Here is a 21,680-nt window from a genome sequence, read left to right on the forward strand (position 1 = left end):
GTCCAAGACAGATATATAAACATTATTTCCAGGGTATTGAATACTGCCAGTAAGAAAGAAGTGTCCATTAAGTAAGACGTGTGCAATTGGAGGTTTCATTATTCTTACAAAATATACCAAAACATTTAAGATCTCAAATGGTTGAAAAAGGTAAGTTTGAGGAAATAAAATTTACGACATTTGCAAGACTTGCAAATCAAACCATACTATTCTACTTCAAGGGACAAATATATTACCTGCATCATGGATAGCAGTCATCAAAGAAGGTTGACATTTCACAGCTATTGTTGACAAGTAATAGGAAAATTAAAGGGTATCAAAGGAGATTATACCAATTATTATGGAAATGAACTCTGCAAGGTGTTCATTAAAATTTTTATTTTCCCTATGTCTTATGGATTAGCAAACAATAAATAGATTGATTTATTGTGACACTAACAATAAATTTTATTAACATATTTAACTCTATTAACAAATAATTTATTTAATATAACATCCCACTATTTCACATGCTTAAGAAATTATATAACAGACCATGTAGCAACATTTTTTTTGGAAATACAAATTGTTAAGTAGCACACCACTTTCACATTCAATGACCCATCAACCTGCAATTCTCAAATCCTCTTCCGTCACACTTAACAACTAAGTTCAGTTTTGGAAGATAAAAATCCACCTAAAGACATGAAAGGTGGACATTCTTGTGTGTTGTGCACCCAAATAATAACATAGCCTATAAAAGAAGCAGGCATTCCCTCTATCTGACTACAAAAATGTTAGCACAAATATTCAGCTCAAAGCTTATACAACTCAAAATGAAAAAATAAACACAGCTAATTCTGGTATATCTATGAGATTATTGTGTAACATAATCACTTCTTAAAATACTGTTCTCTTAGAGACAAATGTGATTGGGACTGACTGGTAAACATTAGGTAAAAATCCATGAATCTACCAAAAGCAAACTGACCACACCCAGAATTAAATATACATGAGACAACCTGTTTATATTAGTATAAGCTGATGTTTACAACATCAACAAATGTGCAAGCATGCTGTCACATATATGTATATATTTTTATGTACATACAAGATGAATATGGAAGCAGGAAGACCATGAAGGTGGAAAATTAAGATTAAAAGAGAGGACGGACTGAAAAACCAATTCTTTCCAAGCCTCTGTGATTTGCATTTAAGTGCCTTCCTCTGTTACTTTTGAAATATATATATTTATGTATATATAATCATTTATCTATGCATTATTATATATATATTAGAATAACAACTTTAAATGACCACAAACTCTTTATGGAGTAACTGGGCATATATGCAACAATCTCATTTCTCTCTACAATAATTACAATGAAGTCATTTCCCTTAAAAGGACGCTTTTACTTGAAGTAAAAAGAAGCCCACAAAAATACTTAAAAACTGAAAACAAGCAGGGATATCAACAAAAATTTCTTGTAGAGATACTGACACAACCTTGGTATACACTGAATTTCAAAGTGCGATTTTCATCAATGTTTGTCATCAGTACAGAATCAATCAACTCAAAGACTAGACTTCCAAAAACATCACAAAAATATATGTATCAAAATGAATTCACCCACAAAATAGCCAACTAAACTCATTCCTCTGACACCGAGTGACCAACGGGAAAAAAACATGCCTTTCAAGTTTGTACATACAGTGAGACTTTTGTACTCGACATTAACTAACGAAGATAAGGATAAAAATCAGCTACAATTTGGCCCTTATAGCTAACTTTTAACAAAATGTATGCTTAGCAACCCTGGAAATGGTTCACAACAGCTAGTAGGTGTTCTGGACCACTACTAGACTTTCAGTAAAAAAAATTCACGCTTTCACTCATTTTCACAGTCACTCTTTTGAGATAATATAATTAATTCAAAATACATAGGAGATTATCAAGAAAATACTTTAGTTACGATACCTTTGAAAGGCTCAATTTGTCCAGCAAATATATCACTTTGAAAAACAACTTTTCAACAGCAACTTTCCCACTGTCAAACAGGCCTTTCAGAGACAGACTACGGTGAAGGTACAGAACTCATTTTGCATTCTTAATCATCCTCCGAGTCCCCATCACTAGAGTAATCTTGTACAGGTGCTATTCTGGTGAAGGGAGCTATTGCCATCTGCCTGGGAAAGGAGTGCAAAACAGGCAAAATCTTTTTATTTGAACTGCAGGCCATTCCAAATAATGCAAATTAACAAAACCTTACCTGGGACTAGCAATCTAATCCCAAATTCATCAGTCTACGCTTCAGCTGAGTACAATCTACGATTCTAAAAAGAGGAAAAAATCCAAACCAATTACTCAAACTAGGACTTTTGAGGAAAAAAATGCAAAAACATCTCACATCTATGGGAGAAATTACATTTTTAAGGTAATTATTATCCATCTTAAATATCTCTCAGTATCTACAGAATGGAAAACCAGACTGGCCATGCCCAAGTGGGAGCCAGTGGAAACTCAATAGGAAAAAAGTACTAGATTGTCAATTATCTCTGTCATTATATTATCTGTCCTACACTTCCAAAGATAGATGGTAAACTCAAATTTTATGACCAGAAGCAAAGACCCAGGTTCAAGATAAATAAGTACAAACTAGATTAATTGATAAATGATGCTGAAACATTAAAAATATTTGCAATCATTAAATATAGTTTTTCTCCACACTCAAGGAATTTTTTTGATAAGCCTGATTCCATAGCATTTATTTCCTAATTAATTTTATTAATTGTTATGAAAGATTAAATTCTAACATTGACTAAAACTTTAGTATAAAAAATTATGGATTTCTTTTAAGCAGTTCCAAAATAGGAGGGAAAACTCAGATTAGTGCCATAACAGTATTCCAATTACCCTTGGACTCTTGAGACTTTCCACAGAATGATCTATAAAATTAATCATCATCATCTCTCTTTCAATCTGATCAACTCTAGAAGCCTTGCCTTTACTTCCCTACATGTAAACGATATCTTATAATCTCTACAGAAATCCATACATTTTGGCATATTCTCCAAGATTCCAGGAGAGATAATTACATTATCATAAAAATACTCACAGCAGAAGTACGAGAATATTCAGAATGGATAATAATTATTAGAAATATTAGCTAAAACCAAGGGGAGCGAGCAAACATTGACATACAAAACATAATAGCATATGAATTACAATGATGGATTCACTTAACATCAGTGACTCCATTTGCACTAACGTAGAAGCACATTTATGGAAAGAAGTCTAGGGAAAAGAATTTACTAGAAAACACAGGGCATTAGGGAAAACATCTTACATCTAAAGGATAGGGAAGCAACACTATTTTTAACATAGGTAGTTGACAACAGCCAATAGAGTCAATCATAATAAATAAATATTTATAGGATGAAACAAAAATAGCAATATGTTGAGGGAGGCCGACAAAGTTTGATACATAGTTATTCCTTCTCTATAGAGGATAAAATCCTTATTTACGACAGCTTAACTAATTAATGAAATTTAAGCATGAAAATACATCGAACAAGAATTTTTGATTCTGTTGTTTTAGAAGATAGTTCATATTAAACAGAATAAATTAATTTGATTTTATTGCAATTTTAATTATTAAAAAAAACAGTTATTCTTGGTGTTTGAATGAACCATTGACTTTGAAGACTAATAACTCAGAAGCAAATAATTCAATCAAGACCACAGTTGTGCCTATGATAGACACAAACATTTGCTGTTAATTCAAAAGTTTAAACTCACGTAGATCTATTACAGAAAAACAACTGTAATCGATTTTCTAAAATATGACTATGCAAAGACAAGGACATGAAAGAGTTTCTTTCTTCGTGAATCGGTAATTAACATGACCTCACATTCGCTAATATGCAATTTTCCACGATGTGAATGTGAGCATTTGATAAATACTTATCACATCTATAATAGTGGAAATGAGTCTTTTCCTGCAAGCTTTTCCACTTTGACTAAAGGTGCATAGTGGTAGTATTCCCCATAGATCTCACTTTCTCCAGGGCCTTGCCTTCAATGCTCCATATTACTGTATATATATCTGAATATGGTCCCACATTTTTTTTCCAAAAATGTCCGTGGTAAAAGTAAAGGGGGGACTATAATCAAATGCATTTTTAAAATTTTCCCAAAACTGAAGCCTCAAAATTAGGGGGGGGGGGGGACTATATTCGGAGAAATAAGGTATACTGAGTGTTTCAAAATGAATAGTGGGGTTTTAAAGCTTTGTTTAATTTATTACACTCAACTTACAACTCACATAAATCGTACAACAAATGAAAGAGCAACTCAAATTGTTTTGTTTGTTGGCAACATTACATACGTGCACCAAGTTAGATAGCACTAGTAGCAAATACTCGAGACATGCTAGTCAACGTTTGGGAAGAACTTGCATGTTGTCTTGATGTGTGCCGTGTGATAAATGGTGCTCACATTGAACAATTGTAGGCTTTTAAGTAGTGATGGGTCAATTTGACTACGGGATTCTTCCATTCTATGCCAAGAATCAGAATCAAAGACGAGTATTTACAAAGATGAAAAATCAATTCCGATTCCAATAGTATTTCAAACAACGAATTTTAACACGAGTGTGCCTCCTACAGTCATTTGAATATTCGCGCCACATAATCGTAAAAAACAAAACACATTCGAATCAGCATGGTGACCGTTTCTTTCACGCAGTAGTCCTGAGGTGACGTTAAAGACACATAAGATCGATTCCAAAATTTAACAATTATATTTTTATTAAAAAGCGATGACATGAGTGATGCTTTTGTTAACTGATTCTTTAACAGAACAATACTTTTTTTGCCTGGTTGTCTTGTTGCCTGGAATTAAGTGATATTTTTCTTGGAGCCTATGGTATAAGAATTGATGGAATCTGTACTGGTAGAATCGGAATTGAAACGTCAGAACTGGAATCAGGATTGCTAGAATTTTGGAATCGACCCATCACTACTTTTAAGTCATACTGTTGAGTTGCTTATTCATTTGATGCACGATTTTTGGCTGTTAGTTTGGTGCAGTAGATATTGGAAAGCGTTAAAACTCCAATATACATTTTGGCACATTCTCCAAGACTCCTTGAGAGATTATTATATTGTCACAAGGGTGCCCGTGGCAAAACGATTGAGGTAATATGGCACATTAGCAAGGATTTTTTTATCTAAATTAAGAATGCCGGGATTAGCCACGGTGATATCTTTAAGGAGTCACCCGTAATGCTCAAATAGTGTGAAAAATCCACAGAGAAAAAATCATTTGCCTTGACCAGGATTCGAACTCAGATCCCCTGATTTCTGGTCGAGTGCTTTAGCCAGTACCATACTGAGTGAGTAAAGTATCAAGTACTGAGTAAGTACTTTCAAGTTTAGTAAGGTACGCAGTCGTCATTCCTCCCTGCGGATATTTGCGGACACAACCGGACAAATGATACAAATATCCACAGGTTTCGACGCCTCGGTAGCTTAACTGGTTAAAACACTCGAATGGAAATTAGGGGATCAGGGTTCAAATCCTGGTCAAGATGAATGATTCTTCTCTTTAGATTTTTCGCACATTCATGCCTTCCTAAAACTTGTGAAACTTTGGCTATTTTGCAACAAAAATGTTATAGGGGATATCAAAGAGAAATATTTTCAAACCATAATACTTTTTTAATGTTGATAATTTGATATCAATTCTGTATTTTTCACTGTTTCTTTACTTTTTGTTATTTATTTATCAGGTATTTATCTGGAAGACAATTTTTGATAGTCAATAATATACACACTATTAAGATTTTTTTCTGAAGATGATCACACCAAGAAGCAACAGCTTTTTGATAATCTAAAGCTCCTAAATTGGCATTATTCCTCGTGGAAATTTGAGGACTGCCCGGTGCGATAGCTTAACTGGCTGAAGCACTGGACCGGAAATCGTGTGACCTGGGTTCGAACCCTGGTCAAGGCAAATGATTTTTTTTTCTCTGTGGATTTTTCACTCGATTTTATTTCTGGTTATCCCCCGCATGATCGCCCACTATGAAAATTGATTTCGATCAACATAAAAACTGGTTGATAGACATTAACTGACATCACAAACATCACCCACGTTAGTGTGAGTGAGGTACGTATAGTGGACTACATACATTCCTAGCAAGAAGAAAACTCTACCATTCCAAGTCTTGATAATCTCACATTTAACAAAAATTGATCACAGCTACCTATTTTTCTGCAAAAAGTGCAAGTTAAAAACTTGCAACATAATTACCAAAGATTTGCCTCAATTAATTGCCACAGCTTAGTTTCAGTACAATGACATTTTCCTGAGTCACGAGCTACAACCCCTTGCGCTTCACTTGAACAATTTCATAAACAGGTATTGTTAGTAAAAAAAACCTCGATAAAAATACTAAAATGCAATTTTAAACACAAAAATGTGGTCTAAACCTGGATGATAAAAGAAAGACAGTATGAATGAATCCCCACAGTGCCTCCTTTACTCAACATGCTCATAATATAAAAAGTCAATAAAATGAGGGTAAAGATATAAAAAAAAAATAGTGCACAAAAAAGGCTCACAAGTGGAGAGAGGTATCTAATGCACAAACATTCAGCATATGAACAAAGAAACACAGCAGGAAACTGTGTATAACACCTATAATGATAAATAAACATGACCTAAAGTGATGACTGCTAATTTCCGGGTTCTCCAGCCGCGTCTGTCGTTTATAGTTGACTACAGTTTCGGAAGCCATCCTGCTTCCGTCTTCAGGTCGAAGGTGAGAAGTGTTCATTTTTTGCCGTCTTATATAGCACTGGCCGATCTCCTCCTGTGCGCTGATTGGTCAGAACTCTCTTCCAAACGTTGCTGATTGGGTAGCCGTTGTCCCTGTTAATATTTTGCCTTTTGTGGATTTCAATCGCTTCCCTAATTTGCCTTGGGTAGTAGCGACTCTCTTTTGCCACTATCTTCGCTTTTTCAAATTCAATGTTATGGCCGGCCTCACTCCAAACATGCTCTGCAATGGCTGACAAGTGCAGTTGTTTTTTATTGGTAGCCCTCACATGCTCCTTCATCCTTGTCGCCATTCCTCGGCATGTTTCGCCAACATATGATTTTCCGCAGGAGCATGGCACTGTGTACACGCCTTCGCATAGTGCCTGTGGAGAACCCGGAAATTAGCAGTCATCGTGAACGACGCCGCGGAAACCTACGCACTAATGACCTAAAGTGGGTTAATAAGTTGCGAGGGGATAGTAAAATCACTGATGCTTCCGGACAGATGGTTCCACATAAATGGAACTCATTTAAATACAAAATCAATGCGATTAAGAATAGAAAATCACCTACGCAGAGCCTATTCAGGGCAGGAAAATATTTTGGTTTGATAAACATCCAATATTTGTAAAAACCATGCATACACCAACATAAATCTTCTGGCATAAAAAAGACTTGATCGAATAAAGATACTAACAGTTATCCATATTTAAATCTTTAATATTTCATAACTCATTGTAAATGTATTCACATCTACGCATGATTGATGCATGCAACAGACCATACACAAGGTTGCGTTGCCTTTACAGGGCCCGTGGAACCAAGACATCACGAATAAAATGACAATCATTAGCTTTTAACAGCTAAATTATGCGTTATTTCAAGCAAGAAATGATGCAGATAAGGGCTTTGATGGCATTAGGTAAAAATATATCCAGGGGTACGAGGTGAACAAGTTATAATTCTTTATTTAAAACAAGACCATATATTAAAACAAACGGGACATGAATATCTACACTTTTCACAAAGAATTAAGCAAGAAGCTAATATCACGTAAGCATTTTAAATAGCTCCTATGCTTAGAGAAAGAAAATTATACTATCTGAGGGACAAAACACATTGAAAATAGAAGTAAGAGAAAATCCTATTACAATTTATATTTTCCATCTTACAATGTTTGCAGGCAGGGATAACAGCTAGTAATTGTATGAAAAAATAGAGGTGAACCAAAATTATGCTGATGAGCAAGTGTTATTCAAGCATCATGAAAAAACAATTTCAATGAAAACAGAGGGAAGGGAATACTGAGTCTCTTGCAAAAAAAGCTGGGCAACTTCTTCCTAGGGTTCACTCACATCTTGGCATTTTAAATCTATTTAAGTGATGAGAGAATTACTAATTTAAAAACATTTCAATCAACTGAACTTAAATACCTGACTAAGGGAGACTGAAACGGGCAAAAAATACTTGAAGGACAACTGACAGCATGCTCTGTTTTAAAATTTCCAAATCTAAGATAAATTGAAAGTAACAAACAAAAATAAAGAGATAATTGGAGATTGAATGGCTTCATGAATGAGAAGATAAGCTGAACTAACAAGCTCATTTAAGACCGAGTAAAATAAAGTATAAAGGGCAGGTAAGGAATTATTAATGAAATATGGCTCAAAATTTTCTCAAAAAAAAAAAAAAGTAAATTTAAAAGGCAGCATCTGCAGCAACCATTCCACACTCCTCTTCCGTTAATCATTGGCCAAAAACAAGACTTTACACACAATGCAGCCATTTTAGTATAAATATATTTTTTCATTGACATTTGGCATGAACTAAATATTTAAATCCAAGAGCTACATCACAAAAACATACGACCAAATCATGACTGGTGCATTTACTTTATTCTAAATTGCTGACTCCTCAACAAGTGAAACAACACACTCAACTTGAAAGGGATTGGTGACATGCAGCAAAAAAGCTGGATACTGCAAGTCAATGTGATGCTTTAAAAATACATATACAGTGGAACTTGGTTAGTACGTTTCTGAAGGGACCACGAAAAATGAACGTACTAACCAGGAAAACGTACTAACGAGGAAAGTAAATAATAGCAGTCCGGGTTATTGCAATCAGTGAAAAAGTCGTCATAATTACAATTACTATCAGTAGTTCTCATAGGATCGCCTTCCTGAACTCCTTTCACATTTAAAATCAAGAAAATGAGCGCTACCATGAAAAACAATACCATGTGAATAAAAATCGCAATTTTTCATGGACATCCCGGAGAGGATTTCATGATTACGGCGTCTATCTCCCGTGATTTATCCTATATATATTTACAGAACGAGGACGAGTGAAGCTCAGACAAGCGAAGACAAGTCATTTTTCTTTCTCACAGTGTACTCGGAGAATATAACAACAACCCGGAGTAAGTCAACTGGTTTTTTAAACATCATAAAAATTGGGCAAAATTATATTGACTTTCAAGTTACGGCAACAGCCGTAGACATTCGCTTCTGGAATGATACCATTTCGATTGTAAAATCGATCGATATATCAACTGATGACACGCAAGATTATTAGATTACGACGTAATTACAAGAAAATTTTATATTAAACAGTTGAAATTTACTTTCAAAATTTGTCTAATGTCGTCTGCTTTCGTTCCGAGATCAAGTATTTTTAAGCTAAGCTTCGCGTGGAGATCCAGAGGATCGTCTGCTCCCGCAACAGTAGTCAAGTAAATACGCACGACGTCGAGTTTATGGAGCAGTGCTGTTTTAGATAATGTGGGAATTGTCTAATACCGTTAAGACTCATTTCTTCATCATGATAACTCGTGCAATAGCAACAATTGCCCACTCACGAACTTTGTGCGCAGCAGTGGGCACTCCCAAGCTCCAAAGGCAACAGAAGGTGAGGAGCTCGGGGTGGGGAAAACTGGGGCTTCTTATTGGCTGTAGTTTTTCATAGTCAGACATTCCCAAAAAATGGCCGCATTTTATTTTTCATCACGTCACAAGAATTCAGAAATGCATTTGGATAAATTACGGTAGAAGAAAGAGATGTGGAATGAATGGAAGAATGTTAATGGCTAATAATAATAAATTAAATCATGAATTCAGACGTTTGCGACCCTTAAGAAGACACTAGAGAACGAATTGCGGGTTGCGTCACGGCAAGCAATTGAGCGTACTAACCAGGAAAGCGCAATTTTTTCAAACGTACTAACCAAATTCTTTTACCTGTATTTTGTTCGGATGGTACCGGGACCGAGGGAAATCGCCGTACTAAGGAGGAAAACGTACTAAGGAGGAACGTACTAACCAAGTTCCACTGTATTCCAAATCTTCCCAAGGGCACGATTATTGACATTTAATTCCATAACATTTTCATGGGAAACAATCTAAATGTATTGCATAGATGAAGAATGAGGCGATTTTAATTCAACTAAATATTTAAGTGACATTAAAAATTAAGAGTGCATACTTCCATAATGGATGGACTGTCAGAATTTTTTCTAATTCCACAGCATTTTCCTAGTTCAGTAAAAACATGTTATGCAACCAAAGTCTTTAACATATCTAATTCATGCTTTATCCCAAATCTGAAATTATACTAATGTTTACATCAAGAAAGAAATGATTATATCTGCAGGCTACTGAGCTTGTTTACAATCATTTCAAAAGGATCTATTATTTATGCAAAGGAAAACTTAAAATCCCCACATAAGAAATACAGTTTGTAGTGAAAATTAGACTAATGATGGCACCACAAGCTTAGGCAAAACTATTTAAAAATTTTACGCAACTGATATGACATCAACTATGTGCTGATGGATATAAAAATACAAGGAACTATTTCAAACTCATAAATAAGTAAAATTTTATAATTTTTTAGAGAACTAAGAGATGACTTATTCCCTCAAAACAGCTGATCATGGGTTCCTCCTAATTTATGATGTTTTTGAGGAATAAAAATGTCTTGACTATGACAGTATTTGAATTAGAGCACATTTCTGGTGTAAATACATGAATTATGCTTGTCACCATTCCCCTCGCCATTTGGGCTTAAGTGAATATTAGGCTTGATTTAGTGGAAGTTGGCTATATTCATGATAAAAACAGAAATGGTAATTTCCACACTATAAATATTAGTTGTGAATATATCATCTTTACACACAAGAATGAAATCAGCAAATTTTTCATCTAGCTCAGGAATGATAAAAATGTGTCCCAAGGAGCAGTTTAACTTTAAATGAAATTTGATGCCTGCTAAATTAAATATGCTGCTTCCACCTATGTAACCACATTTTCTCAGTAGGCAACAACTAGGTAGATAAACTTTGGGATACAAAAAGGAAGATTAACCACAGCAACAAGAAATACTCCACATAATCTGAATGCATTACACTGAATAGATATCCCTTTCTTTTATCTTGGCAGTCTAAAAAGAACAGGGTAAATTATGAGTTGTGCTGTCCAGAATGAATTAAAACACATTATTTAAGGCTGGCAGTGAATTCAACATAACATATGGCTACAAAACAGGGCTGCAGAAATAATGATGTATGTACTGCCAAAACACATGAATTAAACAAGTATTTATCAGAGAAAACCACACGATATAAGATTTTTTCAACATGAAATGAGGGTATCCGCCCTTTGCATATAATTTCCACCTTCAACAATGGTCATACGAGAGCAAAATGAGGGGAATTCTACCAGTAACATCTTATAATGGGAAGAAATTAATTTATGCCAGTATATTAAACTAAGATTTGCACTCCTCCGTCAAAAAAAAATTCCACAACTTTCCTACCTAGTGATCACACAAGAAATGAATAAGCAGCCAGAGCTGTCTCATCAGCCAGAGAGAATGAATGAAGAGTTGAAAGAATGGTATTATTTCCAACACTATGTACGTATTGTTTTCTATCAAGATAAAATATCAGATGAGAAATACTGAATAAAATATTGGTCAGTTGTCCTATTTAGTCAAAGCTATCATTATGAAAATATGCTAAACTATTTTTTGCAACCATAGCTTCTATTAACCTTTCTAGGTCAATCATTAAAAGTCTCACTCAGCTAGCTTCTGAGTACAATCATGGCTGAGGCTAGAGGGTATAAAATTCTGTCCTATAAAAATTATCCACACAATTAAGACATTAAATGTAAGATGCTTTACCTCAACAGCAAATCGTAAGCCTTAATCAGATTCCTTTCATTCATGTACAGGTGAAAATAACGCAAATCACAAGATTGAATATAATGCAATAAAAAAGAACATTTACCAAATATGGTATTTTCTTCATAGGGAAACTAAGTTGTGAAAAATTAATACATAAGAAAATTCCAACTCGAGAATAATTACACAATTTTCTCATTAACTCTACAAGAATTGGGTTTGCATGTCATAGTGGGCATTTTGTATTGGCAGGCAAGTAGGATACATTAAATTCAAGTAAAAAAAACTGGCAGTAATAAATATATAACTTAGGTAACAAATATCATTACCTGGGGATATGTAATACAGAAAACCAGTTCGTAGTTATGGGGTCATTTCCTTACACAACATTTCATAGTGGCACATAATCACATTGGACACTCACAAGCCTTGTATATGCACTATATGAAAAACTATTTTTTTACAGCCTTTGGATGGTAACCCTCCAAATATTTTATCAATGAAGAACAATTAAAACTTTCATCAACAATAGACCATTACTAGAATGAAGTCTTTTTAAGTTCCCTGCAACCTGAACAAGCATTACAGGTACGCATCAACTTCAGAAGCTGACAATGCAGTCAATAATTTTAAAGCACCAATACTCACGCAAGCCTTCGATAATGATTGAGCCACTCTTCAACCATTTGGGCAACTAAGAGGGGTTGCTTGTGAAGCCGTTGCTGAGCCACAAGGGTGCCACCTTCAGTAACACACACATCCAACCACTGCCTCAGAATTGACTCTTCCCTGCCCATCTATTCGGAGAGACCAGATGAAACAAAATTAATGAATATGCCATTCATTTTAAAGTTAATACAAAAAACAAAATGAACAAGCAACAATGAGTAAAGAACTAAAGAGGATGCATCACCCTCACTCGACCGGTTGTTTTTCACAATAAAATACTTGCTTAAAATTCATGTTATCATCACGAAATTTTCAGACAGTATACATTAAGAGACCCATGTCAACATTTGCCTACACCTTGATTTTTGCCTCTGTATTTCCTCATATGAAAAATTATATTTCTTAGACACAAGAAAATATAAATACAGGTACGCAACTGCATCGGATGACATTAGATATGTAACCACTTCCAGAATTTGGTTGACTTCCGGTGCTATTCCACAACTAACTGCGACACTATTCTAGAGGGAAATCATTTATAGGATAAAAAAACATTTAATACCTGGAAAAGGCGTGATAGGCTAATGTGTATGCAGCTATCTTACTATACAGTTTGTAATTCAATCTCAGATATTAGCTTTCTTGCAAGTCCTATTTTGCACAACAACAAAAGAACTAAGAGATGGTATAACTCCAGCTAAAATTTGATGCCACTCCAAAATCAATATAAAACACCATAATTTTTATGGGTCACTCTCAATTTTAGTGACCTTTCATGACCATGGTGTTAAGAAAAGAAAGAATAATTTAGTCAAGATAGGACAGTAATACACAGCATAAGATAAGCCATTCAATCAATCTAATTAAGTTTTTTGTCACATTTAACGATTTGATTTATTGGTATTGATGCATATTTAGAAATCATGCAATAAGAATTCATCATACAAAAATTTATGTTTTGACAACCTGTTCTCTGTTTCCTGTAATTTTTGAATTTGTATGATAAACATTTAAGTTTTATCGAGTAAGTCTAATCCAATTTTTGTCTTTTCTAAAAACAATCATTACGTTTACATGTTCTGATGTCTAAAAATGTATATGTACTCTGTTACACTTCTGTACCCTCAGCTCGCACAAAAAAAATTGGTTTTACAATTAGTAAAATGGTGGATTTTAATAAAAAATCATGACTACTTATTGGACTACTTATTCGGAAACATCTTGGGACTGGTTCATTGCTCAAATAATTAATACATTCAATGGTTTTCGGCTCAACTTTGTGGAAATTAATACACAAAAATGATAAGGAGACTTCGTTGCTTTCCATTTTCAAATAATTAATTTAAGAGCTGATAGGTAAAATATTTTGTTTAAATAATGTGGTTTAGAAAAGTGGACATTTTTTAGAATTAAATTTATGGTTGTTTCTACCATCAGGGGAACTGTAAGAAGATTGGTTGATATGCTGAAATTCATATTAATTATACCTGTCAAGTGGGTTACAAGTGCAACAGGCTAAATATTATAGCACAGGATGAGATGAGACAGTTAGGATTTGATGTTTGAATGCTATTCTATCACAAATTCACTAAAAAAATCACAACCCTGAACCTTGAAATCAAGGAAAAATGAAGTAATGAAATGAAATACAAGGGAAAATGTTTGTGTGAATGGAAGTGGGAACACTTCATAAAAAATAGTACAGTGGAAGCCCCTTATAACGACAGCTGTTGGGAACAGAGAAATCTGTCGCTATAGTGAGTTGTCGTTGTTACCGAATGCAATCACATCGTCACAAAAAAATCACTCATCAGGCGTCACCACGGCTGTTTCTGCTGAGAGGCGAAAATTGCAGCATGATAGCCGTTTTAAATCATTATTTTGAACATTAAATTCACTAATGATCATATTCACATGCAATCTATGATCAAATCATATGTAATTATGCAGGATGCTATAAGCCGAGGCATTAAGAAGTCTATTTTAAAAGTCCCAGCTTCAGACTTACTCGTACTTAACTGTGCATTATGAGCTGTTATTATCCTTATTTCTTGGATGCTCCAAATATACATGTCATAACTACCAGTTATGGCTATGCATCAGACTATTAAATGCTAAAACTTCGGAATCTGTTCAAAAATTCATACCTTCTATCTTTCCGAGTAGTAATGAAAATGATGGGTGACTGCTGCAATTGGGTGACGAAAGGAGCGTGATAAAATTTTAGGGTTCCACATGAGCATTGCAATTCTATCTTTTTCAGGTTAATGGCGGAATGAAGGTGGAAGTAATCTTCTTATGCTTCAAGTCTGCCTGTATGAATGGTTTACTATCGTGTTTCAAATCAGCCGACTCAAATGCTATTGGAATCATGAAACCGAACAGCATTACGGCATCTAAAAGCATATTAGTCATATCAATTATCTTCGGTGGAAAGGGTGAAAAACTGTTTCAAATAAATAGAAGGACAAATGATAAATGAAGCCCACTCTTTGTTTGTCTATTAGCAATATTTATGTTTCGTAGAGATTCACGCAATCAGACGCAATAGCAGCGGATGTAGAGACCTCTAGCGGGAGTAGCGCACACTTTTTGATAGGAATGCTGACTGGAACTGAAAAACGCTCATAGTGTTAGGCGGCAATAACACAATTTTAACGTTTCTTAGTTCTATTGGTGGGTGGGCTGGGCAATTGTCAATGAATAATAGTACTTTTTTATTCCTTTCACCAATCCTGGCATCAAACGCTCATAACCACTGCGCGAAGATAGCAGCCGTCATCCAAGCATTTTTATTAGCTTCGTAAGTGCAAGGGAGAGTTTTAACTCCCTTAAAACATAGGGGATGGGCGGATTTCCCCACCACGAACGGTTTTAACTTATCCGAACCATCCATATTGGCGCATAAAAGAACAGTTACGCGGTCTTTACTTTTCTTCCCTCCTTTGCAGGGGTCCGTTCGAGTGGCGAGAGTTTTGTCCGGGAGAAGGTTAAAAATATATGCCCGTCTCATCCGCGTTGTAAATATCACAGGGGCTGTAATTGTCCAAATAGTCTTTAAGGACCGGAGCCCAGCCTTCCACAGCATTAACATCAACACTTGATGATTCACCGGATAGTTTGTGAAGGGATATCCCCTTCCTATTTTTAAATTGTGCAAACCATCCATCCGAGCACTTAAAATTGTCTTCACCAAGCCTCTCACACAAATACTCAGCTTTAGCCTTCATCATTGGGCTGATGATAGGAATCCCTGCGGCTCTTTGCTGGCAAAACCACGAGAAAAGAGCAGTTTCTAGCTGCGGATGCTCTCCGGGCCGCAGGTGTTTTTGGGTGCTTGGACGCCCTTCTTTAAGCACTGCCGAACGAATTTGTTCTTTTTTCTTTAAAATAGTGAACAATGTCGATGTATTAATTCCAAATCGCCTCGCTTTTTCACTCTTTGAACACTTCACTTTCACAATCTGCAATAATTCTCATTTTGGTCTTTAAATCCAAGGACTTGCGTTTACCAGCCATGGTGCAAGCAGAGGGGCGGAATAATTTTTAATCTCACTGCGGAGGCGCAGGAGGGAAATGACAAAAGAGCAATGAAATGTGTACTCGAGAAATTTATTATTGAAAGAAGAATAGGAGAATACGGAACATGTGGACGTCGACGTTGGCGGAAAAAATGCAGTTTTAAAAGCATTGAATTCCTGAGATGTGGCACGTGGTCAAAAAGTCAACCTGTCGTAATTACGAATGGCGCAAGAGAGGAATCGAGCCATTATCGCTAATACGAATTTATTTTACATTTAAATCATAGGGTTTAAAATGGTTCCTCGGGTAGCTGTCGCTAATTCGAGCTTGTCGCTATATCCCGTACTCGTTATAAGGGGCTTCCACTGGAATTAAATTTCATGAAAAAAGATTTTTCATGAAATGAAACAGATTTAACATGTGAAAACTGGTGTCTAACGTGGAAAGACAAACTTATAAATGGGAAAATTTGTAACATGCCGATATTTCTCCAATATCATACTTGATCACCGTCGAAAAGGCAACAAAGAAGATAGTTTTTAATTGCATTTTGATGAATGTCATCATACTTAGAATGGGACTAAAGCTTTCTCTTAGTAACCTTTTAGGGCTAAGCAGTAGACATAATCTTTGTTTACACATTCGACTAATGTAAATGCTATACCTTATAAGTACATGTAAGAGCCGCACACGTGTAAGAGACGAACCCCTATTTTGAGCATCGACGCCAAAGAAAAAAATTTTTGTGGCAATTGTTTCATCACATCACGCAGTGTTGCAGACTGGACTTTCAACAGTTATCAAAATTTCCTCTTTCAATACTAAAAATTTACGCGGCATTTTTTCAGCTAAATTTGTACGATATGCATATCGCTCGGAGATATGTAGGTATTCACTCGTAATCTTAACCTTTTGATACTTACTAGGGATGGTAGAATCGGATACCTCGGATCCAAATATCCACAGATAATATCTAACGATTTGATCGTTGGATTATTCTTCCTCATAGAATAATCCTCCAAGGTCGTTAGTATATTAATTGCGTATGCTTGGTTTCGCTTATAGTAGGGCCCGCCCGCCTTGTGACGGTGCGGGAATCCTCATCCCTTCCCTTCCTTCCCCGTCCTTTCCCTGGAGGTGTCGTCGGGCTCTCATCGCGGCGATGCCTCCAATCCTTTTTTCCTGTCTGTCCTTCCCCTCTCGAGAGGCACGGGCGTATAAGTCTCAGACTTGGTTCCCGGTCCTCGAGTTGTATCCTCGCGGGGCCCGCCCTGGGACCCCCGAACCCACTATCCACAGATAATGCCCTGCACCTTTAACTCCGGATCCAAATTCGTCGAAGAAATTGAATCTGAATCAGCAATTTTAAATCAATGCTTTCATGAATGCAACATCCCATAAGAGTGGGGAGAAAGAGTTCCGATCCTCTCATCGCATACGCCGTTGCTCTATGATGCTTGTCCTACTCACGAACAATTTTGTTTAAAAGCTCTCGTAAGAGTATTGCAATAGAATTGCAGCCAGGTAAAATTTTAAGGCAAAACTGTAATACAAAAATGGCAAAATGAAACATTACCTCCGCCTGCGTAAGAAAGTGTACTGGAAGAAGACTGTGATCTTGAGTCATCAGTGGAAGGAATGCCATTTGCAGATCTTCTTCTTCAGCACCAACAGCACCCACTCCGAGGCCAAGACCCATTCCTAGCTGAGCTGCAGAATAAGGCTCAGTGGCCACAAGAGCAGAAAAGTGACCCCTGGTGTAACCTAGAGCTACGGGCGACTTCCAGCAGAATCCTGGGTCCCACAGCAGAGGCAAGTACACGCCTGGCATTACAAAAAAAAAATTTGTGACTATGAATGAAAAGTACCTCAGATGACACAGGGATTATATAATTACAAATTTTGCTCTAATCTAAGATGATGTTTTCCTTCAAAAGCAAAATGTCGGTTAAAATTAAACCCTTAGATCACACTGGATTATATTAATACTAATTTTGCACTAATATAAGATAATGTTTTCCTTTAAAAGCAAAATTTGGGTTCATTCTGCCTCTGGTCGAATGAAAGGATGCTATGTCCAAAGAAATGAAATTCAAATGCATGCTGAAATGTAAAATATAACACCAAAACCTACTTTTCCATTGAATTAAGCAATCATCTACACCAAGAACAAGTGTTATGGCACAAAGGGCTAAACAAACAGAGGCATCTCCTGTCATTGGACATATTGTCTAAAGCCAATTAGTATCTCCTCTTATTTATTTCGACAAGCTGTTGACTATCATCATATTTCCCTACCTAGATATTTTCACTGCATATATTTACTACTTTTGCTGCACTATACACAATGAAAAGTCAATTCTTATGATTTAAATTTTCGATTAAAGTATGGCTCTAAAGAGCAAAAAGTTAAGGGCTTAATTACGAAGGCTGTCTAGAAAGTAGCAGACGTTTTGACATTAAAATGAAACAAAGTGAAAATGACAATTTTTATCACGTACATTTTGAAGCTTAACTCTTTGGCTAGTTTTATCCATAACAGCCATGTAAATTAAGGCATTTATCATGACGTGGTACAACCTTTTCAACACCCTCTCTGTAGAAACCTGCCACCTGCGAGTTCAATCACTGGTTTAGGTACACCGGCATGCAGTTCAGCATCAGTGTCGAATCGTTGTGTAGTGAGCACTGTCTTCATCTATGGGAAAAGGTGGTAGTCCCAGCAGTCCCTCAGTGCCAAATCCAAGCTGTAGAAGGGGTTATTGAAAACTCACCATCGAAAACCATCCAAGAGCTCCTGGGTTCAATTGGCCATGTGTGGATGTGCGTTGACGTGGAGAAACAAACTTTTCTTGCCGAGTTTTACCCGATGATTGTTTTGCGTCGCGCATGTCAATTTTCTTAGTGATTATTCCTTGACTGTATGCGTCGAAAATCAGGCAATTAATTTGAATTTGTGATTTTTCACCAGCAAAAAATCTTTTCATAGCTCAAACTTGTAAACTGGTGGGATTTTAAATTGTAGTGCTCATTTTAACACTCCACTGCATACAAAGTACAATAGGCTCGATGAGCTAGATACCGCAGCTGGTTGCTTATAGTGTAGGAACACTCTGACACCAATATAGTGGCACTAGTCCCGCCCACTGCTGCACCATGACAAAACATCTGCAACTTTCTGGACAGCCCTTGTAACAATTATTTCAACAAAGGGAGATTCACCATGATACGATTTTTAGAGTATAAACCTCATATTGAGCCAATGGCTCCAAAAGAATTTTCAGCTATCTTAAATCACTATTTTGAAAGCTTATACATTCATGATTATTACATTAATAAATGCAATAATAAACCTCCTTTGAGGCAATCAAAAAATATAATTTACATGACTAGGCCCTAACTTGAAAAGCTAAGGAGTAATACAACAACATAATGTGTGGGGCTTAACATATTTTGACATAAAAAAGTAGATCACGGCAAAAATGTTTGTGCTCAAGATCTAGACCACAATGCTATGCTAATGGTTTCTAAATGGTAATATAAGTTCCTAAACAAAAGAATAACATAGTGTTCGAAACTGTCTTAAAATTAAATATAATGAACAAATGAGTCATAATTCTATTAACCCCACTTCAAAAACTTCGGCAATCACAGAGCACCCACCTTCAAATCGTGCATAACCAAGAGCCTCGCCACGAAAACTTCTCACATACTTCACCCCGTAAACTATTATGGGTCGTCGAAGTACATGAGCCAATGCAAACACGTGCAACTGCTCCAAAGAGGAGCCAGGCTGGGCAGCCAGAGATAAGAGACCAGCCCAATCTTCCTCCCATTGGCACTCTTCTAGGCTAAACTCCAACAACCTTGCTTGCACCGACTCATATTCCTTCCATCTGGGATAGAAACTGCAAAAGTCAAAAGATCAAGGATTTGAGCAATTTCAAACACACAGCAATAAAGGAAAATTAACAGGACCAGGTGGCCACTCAAATAATAAGGTGAAATTCTATGAATTTTCTGGACTACTTTCAAATATTTGGAATAAAATCTTATCTAAGGTAAAGCCAATAAGGTTCATAGGTATCCTAACTATTTCATGAGGACGGCATAGCTTTCTAATGAGTGATATATGATGAGGAAAGACAAAATACGACCAGAAGAACAGAAGTGATCTTTATTTGTACATAAATAATAAAATTAGAATATAAAAATATATATATCAACTCAACTCAGTCTGAATGAAATGATGGGAATAGGGTAGTTTCCTAATCTAAGAAAACGAAAGGCATTGATTGCGATTCGTTACTACGAGTAGTGTAACGTATATTGTAGTTGTACGTGTTGTACGTGTATTGTACGTGTAACGTATAGTGTAGAGTATATACAAATTATTTGGTTTTAGCAATCCAAGTTTAGACGAACATTAATGGTCAATTTTAACCTCATTTGAAAAAGGTCAGATTGACACCCATGCGATGCCACTCCACGTGACGTCACAGGGACCTAGATTCTAAATGAGTAGATAGGAGTTTTACATCATCTGACATTACCAATGCATGCTTGAGGCACAGAGCTCAGGGAAACATTTCTCATTTGATAGGGTATTAATAATCCTTATTTAAGCTAAGCGCTACCTGCAAGCAGGGTACTCTATGCTACCGCCATGCTCGGCAGCAAGTAGCCTGCATTGTAGCGGTGTTCATAGCCTCACACAGCAGCAGCCAGACGTCACACGGGCTTTTCCCAGCATTCATACTAATTTGTCGCGTTTTCGCGTGCTTTTTCACTTTTCATTTAAGCGCGAAAATTAGATATCGTCATTTACAAATCTAAAAGCGAGGAATATGTATTCCAGGAGTAATAATCTTTCGATTAAGGCAATGAAAAAATAACAGGAAACCATCCTAATAGGAAGTCAAATACCGAAAATATGCCTTTATGTTCATAAAAAGATAAGGGAATACCATCATTTGACTAAGACCCTTCTTTCAAATTTGTAATTCAATTTCCCAGACATTCCATGATTTTCCTCACAAATGGAAATTTCCTAACTTTCTAGGCACCTCAGATGAGTGACCACCTTCTACAAGTAGTAGGAATAAAAACTTACAGATGGCCTCCTTGATGAAGGCTTTCAGACAAAGCTCGGCGAAGTGCATTATCCCGGTCAAACACTCCCCATGTTGCTTGCATGGCTGAGTCAAGTAGACAGTCCCCAGCAGAGCGATTCCATAGGGCATGCAGTCGGGATCCTAACCTAACGGTCACTTCCAGCGACCAGTTCAAAGCAGGGGGATCGCCTTCCTCAAGCTGAGCTTGGGCATCCCTGTCTAGCAGCTCCTCTAACAGTTGCTCCTGTACTGCAGGAGGAAGGTCTTCCACTTCTGGAAATTCAAAAAAAAATTCACCAATATTAGAAAAGGCAGAGACTAGTATTTAAAGGCATACCTAGTTGCATCTGCAGGAGGTGAGGGAGTGACTTCCCCCAGGGGATTGA

General features: G+C 36.3%; 1 protein-coding gene and 1 long non-coding RNA gene across 7 annotated transcripts in view; both read right to left on the minus strand.

The window, feature by feature from the left end:
- Positions 1-361: 361 nt before the first annotated feature.
- Positions 362-21,680, minus strand: part of LOC124153973 (ubiquitin thioesterase trabid) — a 30,744-nt gene continuing 9,425 nt past the window's right edge. For 3 of the 6 annotated variants that reach the window (XM_046527425.1, XM_046527426.1, XM_046527427.1), the window contains exons 4-8: positions 21,294-21,567; positions 19,844-20,088; positions 17,757-18,004; positions 12,638-12,786; positions 362-2,166 (exon numbers count right to left, since the gene is read on the minus strand). In XM_046527425.1, the coding sequence (XP_046383381.1) occupies positions 2,088-2,166; positions 12,638-12,786; positions 17,757-18,004; positions 19,844-20,088; positions 21,294-21,567 (995 nt within the window). In that variant the 3' untranslated portion in view covers positions 362-2,087. Of the gene's footprint in view, positions 2,167-2,249; positions 2,314-12,637; positions 12,787-17,756; positions 18,005-19,843; positions 20,089-21,293; positions 21,568-21,680 lie in introns of all 6 variants that reach the window. The other 3 variants (XM_046527429.1, XM_046527428.1, XM_046527430.1) reach the window with 3 other exon arrangements.
- Positions 5,842-8,843, minus strand: LOC124153975. The gene is made up of 2 exons (XR_006863806.1): positions 7,254-8,843; positions 5,842-6,705 (listed from the first exon to the last, which is right to left on the minus strand). It is a non-coding gene; the product is annotated as an uncharacterized LOC124153975 (long non-coding RNA).

Source organism: Ischnura elegans, chromosome 2 (assembly GCF_921293095.1).
Source record: "Ischnura elegans chromosome 2, ioIscEleg1.1, whole genome shotgun sequence".
Classification (NCBI taxonomy): Eukaryota; Metazoa; Arthropoda; class Insecta; order Odonata; family Coenagrionidae; genus Ischnura; species Ischnura elegans.